This window comes from Chlorocebus sabaeus, chromosome 13 (assembly GCF_047675955.1).
Source record: "Chlorocebus sabaeus isolate Y175 chromosome 13, mChlSab1.0.hap1, whole genome shotgun sequence".
In the NCBI taxonomy this organism is placed as follows: Eukaryota; Metazoa; Chordata; class Mammalia; order Primates; family Cercopithecidae; genus Chlorocebus; species Chlorocebus sabaeus.
Window position 1 is genome coordinate 60,773,040 of NC_132916.1, and position 14,598 is coordinate 60,787,637.

Below are 14,598 nucleotides of genomic sequence, written 5' to 3' on the forward strand. Positions count from 1 at the left end.
AAATGTAAAATAGAAAGACGTATAAAGTCATGAGCTATGAAATGTCACATTATGAAGCAAGCTATCTGCTTAACAGGTCAACATACATCTGTGTCAACTTACCGCCCAATATCCAGCACATGTCTCATAACCAATCATTAAAACTTGAAACGGCCACTACAAGGGTAGTGCCTCAATCATAATTCCATGAAACCCAGGAATTTGAGCTAGCAACTCAGTTTTTATGCCATTTTTGCCAGGAAGACAGAAGATTCAACTTTGCCTGTATCTTTCAACAGCTATTTTACTTTGAAACATGGATTTTGCCATTTCAAAACATATTCCAGGACCTAGTTACAATGAAAAAGAAAACATCACTGGGCATTTTCAGCTCTATATAAAGTAAGAGCTGTTCAGATCGGTTGCACAATACCAATTATGAAACATCACTACAGTTCTTTTTAAAAAAAAAAAAAAAGAAAAAAGAAAAAGGAAAAAATTTATCAAAACCTGATCTCAAAATTCAGCGATAAATTGTAAAATGTGGAGATAGGCCAAAAAAGATTAAAAAATTTAAAAAAAGAATGTTTCATATTTTATGTACCACAGTAATATGGTCATAAACTGGTTCACAAACCTACTTAGAGCCAAATAGCAAAACTGTCTTGTTACCGTGTTTAAATAATTACAGCCCAAAAGAAATTCATTTAACTGTTCACTGTTGTGATATATCAACTGCATAAAGAACTGCTAAAGCCAAGTTTCATCTATTACAGTGAGCTGTTCTCATGTCAAAAGACAAATTTTTTAAAAGCTAGGAGGGGATTAATTTTAAAGGACAATAGTCTTTGAAGTTCCTGGGAAAAGAACATGTCTCATAGTAAGTTGCTTTTTAAACACAAAAACAAAACTTAACCCAAAAGAGATACCTAAAAATCTTTGAAAATTACTAGTAACTTTGCAACTATAATTACATACTGGTAAAAATTAAAAAAAAAAAAAAATCATTACTTTAGTTGAAATAAACACCCTTATCTTTAGGACCTAAAGAAGTGTCATCATTATCCTAATTAGTGACTATTCATGTAGCCGGTATTTATATAATATTCTTCTAAATTTCTTGAACGTTTTTCCTCTAAAAATCCTGATAAATTTTCTTGTTTTATCATTTTATGTTTATATATTAAAAATTAAGCACAAAAAAGAGTTTTTCCACTTTGTATTTCTTTAAAAGTTGAAAAGAAATTCTTAGTAAGTAATATTCAATAATCCTGTCTGACTTTGCTATAAACCTATGCCAAGATTTACTATCACAAGCCATAGGCATGCAATGAAAGACTATCTGTAAGCCTTCTGCACTTCAAATACACTACAATGACATACTTAAAAAACATTTTTAGCATTCAACAAATCTACATCATGTTCTACCATGATACAGATTTTTAGGGTATGGTTTCTCCAGCATTTCAATCACTTTTTATTAACTATCTTCCTAAGTTTCAATGCTATCAAGACTAGGGACTCTTCCATGAAACTACTTTTCCAAGTTTTAATAGCATTGATGTATATTTGCTAGCCCTGGGGTACATGAATTATTAAGCATAATTACTCATTTTTTTATTTGCATGCAAAGAGAAATTTAATTCACAATACTAAACATACTAAGCATACCTTTAACATGATGAACCAAGGACACAATGTGTTGAATAAATGACTCTGAAGTGCTTTTGCTGGCCTGTGGCAACTTAATGTGGTCAAAGATGGATCGGAACTCTTGCTCCTTCTTGACAGAATGGACAAGTGTACTAGCAAGCAGCCTGTCTTTAGTCAAGGAAGCAGGTCTGGAACATATTGATAACACACACACACAAAATATACCATTGGTTTAAATAAAAAAATGGTATGTTCAGAAAGTTTAAGATAATTAACTGGAATATTAACTACCCACAGATTATTTACTGGGGATCAATATGGAATTACCTGTTAGAATCATCAAGAGGAACAGGTGCCATTTTGAGTTTGACTTCAGGACGATGAGAATCACTCGCTATCATTTTGATCCTAAGTGGGCTTTCCTCTCTGAAGGTAGATTTTTCTCGTGCATCCAGATTCTTGTGTAGAGGGGGACTGTAATCAAAGAGGTCTTTGAGCTTTTCAGACTTTACCTGCTCAGGTGACTGAGTTTCTTTCTTTACTGTTATTCTTTCAGAATTTTTGTCTTCTTCTTTGTGCTTATCTTTTGTAGTGCTAGGCCTTTCCACTACATATCCAGTCTCTTTAAGTTTATAATTTTTTTCTTCTCTAAATCCATCACTTTCTCTATTGCCTTTCAGTGAAACTTTGGACTTGTACTTGAGTCCTTCCTCCTCAGTATTCCGGTGAGATGCAGTAGCAAAACTTTTACCCTGATCTGCGAGGACTGACTTCCTGAACTGTCTATAATCCTCTGTCTCCTCTGTGTCATCCCCTTCTGAATCATTAAACTTTTGTTTTCCAGACTCTTTATCACTGAAGTAATCTAGAGCTTCCTGATCTTCCCATTCTCCCTCTGCCCTCCCTTTCTCTGATCCTTTCTCTTTTGAAGCCTCTTTATCCCTGGTATTACCCCTATCAAGCAGGAATACTCTAGACTCTTCATCTGTGAACCTGCGAATAAGCAAAGAAGAGGATAGTAACTCTGGATTGCATTCACTGTAGATCGCTTCCATATTTAAATGTGTTGCCCAATCCCTCAGGACCAGCAAGAGAGAAAAAACCCTATTGAAAAGTGCTTTTTCAGATCCCACTTTTAAAAATCATTGAAAGCATCCATATAGAACTTATGTACTAACTTTTAAAATAAATTTACATTTGACTTCTGAAGTTTAAAAAGTAAAGCCAACCAAAATCCTGTCCTATTTAGTCACAATCCACAATTCTGCACTATCACGAACTTCTAGAGATTGCCTGAATTTAATTTTTGAAGCTAAGAACCACTAAGGATAATACACATTGTTAGAATTCTATTGATAACTACCCCCCAAAATTCAGACTGTTTCACTTACTTATCTATTAATATAAACAAGAGTTCACACAAATGGATTTAAATACCATTCCAGTAATACTCTTTATGAGCATCACAAAACAGTTCATATCTACTTGCTCTACAAAAATAATGATTTCTGGCACTGTTTCATAGAAACTAATGATCAGCTCAATCATAAATTCTGGGTTGTGCAGTGCTATTCCACCAACAGCATGTTTCCTCTATTTTCTCACTTTTAAGTCAAATCACAATACATGAAGCAACCAATTTTCATTGTTAGCAACTTTCAGCAACACTTGAGATCAGAATTTAAACAATGTTATCTGTTTCAAATGTCATTAGTCAGTGAGAAATACCATTACCTTTCGTATAGTCAGGCTGAAATCATTAAATATTGACAGCCAGACTGTTTATGCCACCTAAGAACATGCAATATAGCTGCATTATTTATGTAGGTCACATTCTAATAATGAAAAGAACAAAATAAGCCTCCAATGCTTTAATAAACTAAATTTCTAAAAGATTTAGTTATTAACAACATATATCATTTAGTTATGCTCTAAGCTACTCAACTTCTCCTCATCTGTATTTTTAATTCTGGACCGAAAATGGTAAAATTAAGAGGAGAAACAGAAATTAGTGTTTTTTTTTTTTTTCTTTTTAAAGAGACAGGGTCTTGCTCTGTTGCCCAGGCTGGAGTGCAGTAGGCACAATCATAGCTCACCAAAGCCTTGAACTCCTGGGCTCAAGAGATCCTCCCGCCTCAGCCTCCTGAGTAGCTGGATAAATTAATTTTTATTAAAACACTTAGCTTCCAAAGTTCACCAGATAAAAGTAAAAACAATTTGGAATTATCTTAAAATGAAGGAAGTCAAGAGTAAAACCGCTAGTTAAACATGTATCACAAATTTACGTCTTTTAATTCCAAATAGAATTCAAAGAACAAAAACAATACTATACTGTAGATTCTGTATTTTAGTTTTTACCTTTTTAAGAACTTCCCAGTCTTTGCAGTTTCCTGATCTCCACCATCAGGATAAAATGAGGAACGGCCCCTAGACTCATCTCTTGGAGCATTCTGTGGTGCGATTGTCTTTGCAGGACTTCTTCGTGAAGGGATGTGATGAATTGGACTATTCTGAGAGGGACTGTATCGACTAGATCCATTTCCAACAGAACCAGACCCAGACCTTTCAGGACTATGCTGAATGGAATGTGAATGCTGAGAAGGAGTATTTTTTGCAGAGTGAACTGTACTGAGCATGGGAGCATCAGAGCAAGATGAACTCTGACTAGGTGGTGTAGCAATAGGTGAAGGACTATGGGGTGATCTAGGACTATTATCATAAGCTGAAAGGCCAGGCCAAATATCACCGGATGTGGCTGATGACTTATTAAATTCATCGATAGATTCAGATGGGTCATGTTCAAATGTATCTTTCGGTTCCTCCTGTGATTTACTTTTCAACGGACTCTCTTCTTGGGGTTCCCCTTCAGCTTTTTTGGTTTGTTTTTCCTGAGACCCTCGTCTTTTAGAAACAGGAGATTTGCTATATGGGGATGAAGAACGAGAAGAGGATGATCTTGGAGACCTAGAAGATCTATATGACCGGCGAGATCTGCTTCTGGATCTTTGAGAAGAAACGGATCTTCTTTTTGGACTCCTGGAACGTGAACGACCTCGTCTAGGACTCCTAGAGTGCCTTCTATTCCAGACAGGTCTATAACCACCTCGATGATATCTACCTCCTCCTCCTTGATAATACCCTCTACCCCTTCCTCTGTACCCGTAAGGTCGTCTCATTCCTCTATTATTTCTGTAATCACGACGATAATCTCTAGAATACATACGATCTCTACTACGAGACCTTGAATATGTTCTGGAACGAGACCTAGAACTAAAAATGAAATAAATATCAATGCAAGAAAAATAAAGCATTCCATCTTACCATTCTAAATATTCTGGTTGAAAATAACATGCAAATAAATGGTAAGATAAAAATAGACTTTTTTTAAAAACCTCATCTGTACAAAAGTTTATGGTTTCTAATCAAAAAGCCTCACTAAGGTAACTACTGAGAGAATACATTAAAGACCTTAAAAATGAAGGCACAAAACACACACACACACACACACGTGCGTGTGTTATATATATATCACACATATTAGGACATATTAGCAAATTGTATTACATCTAGGCAAGCACTCAAACTGATAATTGTAAAAGAATATTTAATGGGATGACATAATATACAGTTAAATGGGGGAAAAGATTACATAAAACTGTATCAGTGAGATACTATTAATTAAATACATACATAAAATAAAGTTAAGCCTGGGGGGAAAAAAAGAATAATCATCAACTACTATTGATTCTTACTGGGATTATGATCATTTGTATTTTCAACTTCTGGTTTCTGTTTTCTATGCTAAGTATGTATTTCTATTTAAAGAAAAATAACCAGAATTGTTAATTTTTTAACAAAAAAAATTATTTTGTTACAATTCAAAGAATCAAAGTCGGAAATGAGAAACTATAAAACGATACGCACAGATTTTTCACTGTCAAATTCTTGCATTACCCAATTCATCTCTTAACATTGTGGACAAATACAAAGAAACCTACCATATATTATACAGTAAAATTTGAGACCTGGAGTCAGACTAACTGGTTATCAATCCAAGCTCTGCCATTTACTAGAGCTTGTTAGTTGAACATTCTCAATTTCTCGCTTACAATAAGGGTAACAACAGATCCATTTCACAGAGTTCTTTGAGAATAAAATACATTTTGGGGTTTAGCACTGTGTTTAAGACACACATTCAACAAATAATAACTGATATCATTATTTTAAAAATTTAAAGCACATTAAATCACCTGTATCGCTTCTTTCTAGAATGAGATCTTGATCTTGATCGAGAACTAGACTGTGATCTAGACTTTGACCTTGAAGAATGTGATCTAGAATTGGAGCGACCCATTTCTTTTCTCCTAATCAAATGATAGGGCAAAAAAAGGTTAAAATTACAATATGATTTTTTAAATTTTACGTTATTTATTTTCAGATAAAATTTAATTTTTACAAGTTTCTCAAAGGCTATTATTCACCATCATTTTCAAATCAGTATTCAGAAGACAAGTCAATTATCCCTGACTAAACTGTTTTCACCTGCATGATAGATACTGTAGATTAAAGACACAACTGAAGATTTTTATGGACTGCCCCACTTAGGTGCCTCAATCCAAAAAGGCAGCAGCTGCAGAAGCCAGAAAGAGCAATGAGATCAGACTGCAGCAGCATGTTATGTGTTATTCCATGCCCAATACAAATGCCTACCTCTCCTGTAAGAAAGATAAATAAATAATAAAGGTATTACAGATAACGCAACTGAAATAAAGTGTCACAATACTAACAAAAAATAAACCTACTAGGCTGTTATCTTGTGCTTTATGGCCTTGAAAATGAGACTGAGCTGACTACTCCATATACACAATACTGTCTGGAGTGGTACTATATAGAATACAGGACACAAAGTTTCTGAACAGCTGGAGCCGTGGGTCTGCTCTCAGTACTCATGACTCCAGAATAAAGTGGACTTTTGTGATGACTAGTTCACCCTGAAGCTTTGTTAAGAAGATATAAGAAGAATAAAAGATAAAGAATTGGAGGGATTACTTCAAGAAAGATATATTAGAACTACAAGAAAAAAAACTTGGGCACCAGTAGTTTAACTTTTCTAAACACTACATGGTATCCAATGCTATAATTAGACCTCAATGGGTACAGAAATCAGTAACTGTCAGAACTAATTGATTTATAAGATCTACTCCTCACAAAATTGAAAAAATATACATACCTAGCAAATCACTGCATGTACATCCCAAATGTCACATTTTCAACTTTTCAATGATTGAGATATCTTAGCCTCTCAGGCTTGTTTTTGCTGCATAGAACTATTTCCAAATTTACACTAACTTACCAAAAAGTATTTATTTCAATAAAAATCAACTTATTAAACTTCTAACAGCTTGCAATTCCCATAATACTTAAATAGTATCTCCTACAACCAAATATTTTTGAAGGCACCTATTTTACCTACCTAGACTTTGTTCAGTATAATAAAATACTATTTGGAGGTACTAAGATGAGTTCAGTTATAGAAGAGGTAATGGTAATACCTGGATAGTTCCTCATCAAACAATATAAATAACAAATTCATGCTGATTTCAAAACAGAACATAACTATCCTCTAATAGACTACCACCTTTGTCTTCTCTCACTCTTCTTCTGAATCCCAAGGGAGCAAGAAATACATAAAGACAGAAATAAAACATAGGTTCAGGGTTCAAAAAGGCAGAATAAGAATTCCACAGAAGAAAGAAATTTAGCATTAACATAGGGAGATCTGATACCTCGTAGAACACAAATTTGGTTTAGCAACTGCAGTTTTGACAACATCATGAAATTGGCAAAAACCAAATTTACAGCCTGTAAAGGAAGGAATCTCGGCCACTGGGAACTGCAACATTCTAGTGCTATCTGATTTCAAAATTCTGTATTCCCAAATATTTCAAAAGAATATAAATACGTAATTTACATTCATTGTGATCAAATTTACTTTAAGATATTTATTTTTATCCCACTCTGAGATAATCAGACACACTGTAAGAAGAAACCAGAGCTGGAAATGATTTTGGAGATCCAGTCCAGCAATAAGGCAACATTCTTTTCCATTGTATTAATCCGTAAATAAAACACTACGAGTTTACTAAGAGCTAGAGATGCTGTGTTGTGCTGTATCTCCAGAATCTCTGTTCTTGGCTCTTGAGGCTTTTTGGATGGTAATTTCTGTTAAGGTTTCATGAATTCTGTAGGCTTTTCCAGTCAACAGGATGTAGTTGGGCTTGTGGCACATAAGCACAACAGGTATTTAATAAGTAACTATCAAATGAATGCATTCCCCAGAACCTGGATATTTTTTAAAGCAGCAAGTTTATTTTTAAAGGTTTGTATTTTGCTTTGTTTTTTAATAGCTACACCTGAAACTTCAAAAACTAATGGAAAGAAAGCATGCCGATCAAATAGCAGTCTAAAAGAAATGGATATCTTCTGCTCTACTGCAAAAATACACTTACGAAAAAAGCTAAGAACATGGTCTCTGCATTTAAACTACACGAATTCAAACTCCTTAAGCTCCCTGAGCCTGTTCCTCAACTGTAAAACAAAGAAAATAACAGTGCCTACTTCGCAGACTTGTAGAGGACTTAATGAGTTGATAAACTTAATTCACTTAACACACCTAGCACATAAGAAACAATCAATTTGAATTACCTACACACTACAGTAGAACCAAGTTCTGAATCTCCTCTTGTTTACATTAGGGAAAATGGGTTAAGTAGCAGAGTTTATCTTGTACGTCCTGAGTCTTTTAGTAGATGTGTTTATAGAAATAGAAAAAGCAGGAACACAACCTGGAAGAAGACAGAAAAAGAACCTTTTTCCTAAAACTAACTTAATATCTGACTTACTTCACACAAGCCACCAAAATAAAAAACTGAATCATCAATTCAGTAGTGACATTTCCTCAAAAAAGTCAAAAGTGAAAACTAGAAAAATGAATGCTCTTTACCTTGGCTTTAAGCAGGATCAAGAAGTCAAGTGAAGTCTTTCAGATACTGTAAATATTCCTCCTGGAGAGAATGCTCTGAGAGATTAAACTCTAAATTCAAATTCCTGGCGAAGACAAAAAAACATTATATTGATTCATGTTAAATTAAATAACCATTATTTACAATGCATATAATGGGCACTGCAATAAACTCTAATAAATGCACTTACAATTTCAGGGAAGGAAAAACTAATTCAGGAAATAGGAAACTTTTAACCATAAAAGCCTAAAACTCAACTTTTTTGTAAACCACAATGCAGTAGTGTATTATGAAACTGACAGCATCTTTTTACTTTTAACTACCTGAATTCTAATTTTAGCAATTTGAGCTTTAGGAAACATGATATGTTATCTTGGAATCAGAAAATTCCAAGGTAGCTAACGTAACGCCATCTTGGTAGAGGGGCAAGGTAGCACAAGTCAGTAGTCCCAGTTACTTGGGAAGCCGAGGCAGAAGGAGTTTGACGCTGCAATGAGCTGTGATCACACCTGGGACTAGCTACTGCACTCTAGCCTTGGCAACATAGCAAGACCCCATCTCAAAAAAAAAAAAAAAAAAATGTAATCTATAATTTTCATAATGCTCTACTTTATAACATCTAAAATATGAGTTTAATATTCTGCTACTTATTCTCTTTGGTACTTCCTTTCACGCAATTTAGTTTCATGGGAAACTGATTTTAAAATCCACATTAACAGCCATCATAGTAACTTCAAATTCTGTGCCTAAAAGCATCTTGATACATGTATATTCAAATAAAAGAACAGTCAGCAATGAAACTTTTATCTATTGAAAGTATTCTTCCTAAAATAATTTATCATTACTCTATAAATACACTTTGCACAAAATATTCAAGTTACCAATACTGAAAAGTTTAGCTCTGTGTATATTCACATCAAGTATGCGCAAAGGATAGTCTAAAGCACTAGGGGAACAGAAACTAAAGAATACAAGATTAATATATGCCAGCACTCAGAAGAATTCATGAACAAGTTTAAATGGAAATCTGTAACTCTTACCAAGATCCAATTTTAAAAATAAAATGAGACTGGAAATACAAAGAAGAAATAGTAACATTAAACTGGTGAATCAAGAATAGTATCTCCTAAAATATCCATGGCCCTCCAACTGGGGAGAGATTTGAAGTTCAGGCTAGGAAGGAGGAATCGGAACCTATTACGGGAAACATACTAAAAAAGTAGTAAAGTCAAAAAGCCAAGTAAGGCTGGGTACAAAACAAAAGGATTTCTAAAGGACATATAAGTTTAGTTTTTAAAATATCAAAACCCCAAGTGGCCAGAGGAAAAAAATGGCAGTATTTTAAACTGGAGTACTATTAAAAACCTGTATTCTGACCTGGAAAGTCATTACTACTGATTCACTCCTAGAAGTGATAAAAGGCTCATTTTAGCTAACATTTTCCTAAACAATTTCAAAAGGCTAATTTCTATATATATCCAAAGAAGACTCAACTGCCAGATCTCTTTACTGCAAGTCATGGTATTTTGAAGTTCAAAGAAAATAAACACTAGATACAAAAAACTGACAGAGGAGGGAACATAGGCTGTTAGACCAGTGGATATACATTCCTGTTCACGATCTATAAATATATTCAAGTATCCACACCAATAACTCAAATAACACACAAAATGTGATACAATAAATAAATCAGTATCAAAGCTGATTAGTTCAGCCAATTTTTAAAAAATGAAAGTCTATATACAAAGCACAATACTAGTTACTATAGGAAATATGTCTATGTAAGTGGCCCCTGCCTTCCAAAAACCAAAGCAAGAACAGATTATCAGCAATAAATCATAGTAAACTAAATATCTAAATACCAACCATGTGCCAAGAACCGTGCTAGGTGACTTAAATAAAATAATCTCCTATTTGATCCTGATAATCTCATGAGCTACATATTAATCCCATCTTTCAAATACAGAGAACTCTAAACTTTGCAAATAACTTGAAGTAAGTGCCTTACATGCCAGACACTACTATTCTAATGCTGGGAATACAGCATTTTAAGAAGGACTTTAAGTTCCCTACTCTCTTGAAGCTTTCAGAGAGGGGAAGACAGAAAACAAGAAAAAAATCAAATAGCGGCAAGTGCCACATTGGAGAGGGGGGAAAAAGTACAAGTTGACATGCAGAGGAGGTGGGCGGAGGCACTACTTAGGTGGATCCTTGGGACCTCTTTAAGGAGGTAACATTTGGGTCTAAGGACAGGGAACACAGAAAAGATCCACAGAGGGAAGAGCATACTAGGCAGAGGACACAAACTTGGCAAATTCAGGACAGAAACACCAATAAGAAGGTTGAGGCAATGTGATCAAGGAGTTGAGCGTATGAAATAAGGCAGCAGGAGGAGGAATGGACCAGATCAAATAGCATCTAGTAGATCACCAAAAGGGGTCAGGATTTTACTTGGTTGAGAAACCCTTGCAGGGTTTGCTTGGGTGAGTCACTCATCTGATTTCATTTTAAGATGGCTTCTATATAAAAAATAAACAGCAATGAAAAAAAGAGGCAAATTCAAGATGTGGTTTGTCAAAATGGCTTGTTAATGGATTGTTAGGGGTGTGAAGTACAGAGAGTGAGGAAAAATGAAAAATCACTAGTGCCCTTAAATTCTAGGTTATAGATTTAAACATCTCGGAGAAGGACAAGTTTGGGGGAGAAAACAAAAGATACGTTTGCCGTTTTTTGTGCCCATAGTCGGACTGTAAATGGTTAATCCAAAATTTGACTGAAATCTCCTGACTCCAACTCCAGTGCTCTTTCTTCAATACCCTAAAAGGTGCCTGAGGTGGCCAAAACCCAAATACAGAATTAAAAATGCCAAATTAATCTTCCCTTTATTACAACCGAGATCATTTAATAGATTCCCACTTGTATAGAGAGATAAGGAATAAACTGCAGTATGTATCTTTAGCCAACTGATACACTAACCAATGAGGAACACAGGATAAAATAAAGCAGGTTTTATTTTTAAAAATAAGGTTCTTAAATATCTAAACAGAGCCTATCTTTCATGAAATAATACATAATGACCAGCTAGAACATAAGTGATCAGAAACTAGCTAGAAAACAATTATATCAGGCCAGGCATGGTGGCTCACCGTGTAATTCCTGCACTTTGGGAGGCCGAGGTGAGCAGATCCTGAGGTTACGAGTTCGAGACCAGCCTGGCCAACACAGGGAAACCCCATCTCTACTAAAAATACCAAAACTAGCCAGACGTGGTGGTGCACGTCTATAGTCCCAGGTACTCCAGAGTCTGAGGCAGAAGAATCACTCGAACCCAGGAGGCAGAGATTGCAGTGAGCAAAAATTGCACCACTGCACCCCAGCCTGGGCAAGAGCGAGGCTGTCTCAAAAAAAAGAGAAAATTTGATCAGAGCAAAGAAACTGGATTCAACAAAATATCCAAGACAAAGCCACCCAAAATGAATTCTTTAAGATTACGATTTCAAGCATACTTGATCCTAGTCTTCATTTTAGCAGACTGAAGGAGTCTGGTCCCCAGATTGTTGTAAACAAAGTAATGCTATTTCCATCTTTTCAAATCCTAAAAATATAGCCCATGACTATTATTCCAGTTGACTAGATTCAAATCCTGGCTCAGCCATTAACTAACTGACCAACACTGAACAAGTTAACTTAATCTGTCAGCTTCAAATTCTGTTGGTGTTTTTTTGTTTTTTGTTTTTGTTTGTTTTTTTAAGGCTACTAATGGTACTTCCTTACAAGTACAGGGTTAAATGAACTAAGGCACGTAAACAGCTTAGTTTAATGTTTGGCTCATGGTATACAATATAGCATTAGCCATCATTATTGGTAAACCTTGTTTAGGCAGCCTTTCTACAAGCTAACCACGTTTACTTAAAATGATTCTTGCATGTAAGGTTACCTTAATATTTTTGATACAGCATTAATCAGCATCATTTAGAAGTCTTTCCAGACATGCTTAATAAAATGTCTGGGCTGGATGCAGTGGCTTACGCCTGTAATCCCAACACTTCGGGAGGCCAAGGCGGGCGGATCACCCCAGGTCAGGAGTTCAAGACCAGCCTGGCCAACATGGTACAACCCTGTCTCTACTATAAATATAAAAATTAGCAGGGCGTGGCGGCGGTCGCCTCTAATCTCAGTTACTCTGGAGCCTGAGGCAGGAGAATCGCTTGAACCCGTGAGGTGGAAGTTGCAGTGAGCCAAGATCATGCCACTGCACTGCAGCCTGGATGACAGAGCAAGACACCATCTCAAAAACAGAAAAAGAAAAACTAGCCGGCCTTTGTGGCGTGCACCTGTAATCCCATGTAATCCCAGCTACTGGGGAGGCTGAGGCATGAGAATCACTTGAACCTGGGAGGCAGAGGTTGCAGTGAGCCAAGATCACGCCACTGCACACCAGCCTGGGCGACAGAGCAAGCGGTGTGTCTCAAAAAAAAAAAAAGAAAAAGAAAGAAAAAAGAAAAATTAGCGGGACATGGTGGCAAGCGGGCGCCTGTAGTCCCAGCTACTTGGGAGGCTGAGACAGGGTTCCTTGAACCAGGGAAGCGGAGGTTGCAGTGAGCCGAGATGGCGCCACTGCACTCCAGCCTGGGTTACAAAGCGAGTCTCTGTCTCAAACAAATAAATAAATAAAATTAAAGTGTTTGAAAACTCTAAAATACTACACAAATACAGGCTAGTATTATCTTCGCGTTAGTATACTGGCTGGTTTTCAGCCTTAGGGACAGTCAGAAGATATTAAATGCTATGACTGAGGTAACACTTATTACCTGAGTGTAAACAATTAACAAATTCATATCCAACAAGTACCTAGAGATTTTAGTTTCTTAATTCCCTCTTCTACTTATTTGCTAAATAACAAATCACTGTAAATTACACAGCTGAATTCAGCTAGTGTGCAACTACTGATTTCCAATGTAGTTTCCGGAAACTCCCAACCTAAGCCCTACATAGAACTGATAAAACTTTCTCCATTTCTAAGTCTTCTCATCACATAGTTAACCTCTTACAGCTTGCTGCCCACAAAAGTTTAATAAATTCAACCGAGGACGGGGACAGGGGCTCACCCCTGTAATCCCAGCACTTTGGGTGGGCCAGGCGAGTGGATCACCTGAGGTCAGGAGTTCGACACCAATATTGTGAAACCCCATCTGCACCAAAAATACAAAAATTAGCCGGGTGTGGTGGCGGGCGCCTGCAGTCCCAGCCGCTGGGGGGGGGAAGGGGGCGGGGGGCTGAGGCAGGAGAATCGCTTGGACCCGGAGACGGGAGGTTGCAATGAGCGGAGATTGGGCCACTGCACTCCTGCCTGGGCGACAGAGCGACATTCCGTCTCAAAAATAAATAAATAAATCAACCAGACCTGAGCTGAGCCTACCAGTGGGCCTATCAGACCTACAGGTCTGTCACCAAGTCTTACAATACCACTGTTCTTCAAAGTCAAGAAGGGCTCTGGCTAAACAGTTTCCTTTGCCACCATTTTAATTACCTGAATTAAAGATATTTCAGTGTTCACCACAATGTAATGGTTAAAGTATGATATCACTAAGAGAAAATGGTCCAAGGTTGTTTACCATGAGCTACCTTTTTAAGTAACAAGGTCTCGCTCTGTTGCCCCCTCTGGAGTGCAGGGGGACCAGCATAGCTCCCCGCAGACTCAACTCCCGCCGAGGAGTCACTTTTTCCCTCCCATCAAATTATTTATCCTGAATTGGTTATGATCAAAAATGCACAAACCTTGTAGCAGTTTTTCCTACGTAAAGGTTATTTACTGCCTAAACAGTATCCTAACATTTCAACTAGAGTCGAACTGAAATGAGAATTCACACGAGGAGCAATATATTGTTTTGCTTCGTAATACTAAAAAATTTGAAAGACGCTGTTGCAATGAGATACAAGTATG

General features: G+C 36.4%; 1 protein-coding gene across 10 annotated transcripts in view; it reads right to left on the bottom strand.

The window, feature by feature from the left end:
- BCLAF1 (BCL2 associated transcription factor 1) overlaps positions 1–14,598 on the bottom strand; it is a 31,373-nt gene that overhangs the window by 15,540 nt on the left and 1,235 nt on the right. For 4 of the 10 annotated variants that reach the window (XR_012095051.1, XR_005241264.2, XM_008006923.3 and 1 more), the window contains exons 2-6: positions 8,636–8,739; positions 5,883–5,996; positions 3,991–4,902; positions 1,960–2,625; positions 1,651–1,820 (exon numbers count right to left, since the gene is read on the bottom strand). Coding sequence is in view for 8 of the 10 variants with exons in the window: in XM_008006923.3 (XP_008005114.1) it covers positions 1,651–1,820; positions 1,960–2,625; positions 3,991–4,902; positions 5,883–5,986 (1,852 nt within the window). In the remaining 2 variants the exon portion in view is untranslated. The remainder of the gene's footprint in view (positions 1–1,650; positions 1,821–1,959; positions 2,626–3,990; positions 4,903–5,882; positions 5,997–8,635; positions 8,740–14,598) is intronic. The other 6 variants (XM_038000844.2, XM_038000842.2, XM_008006924.3 and 3 more) reach the window with 3 other exon arrangements.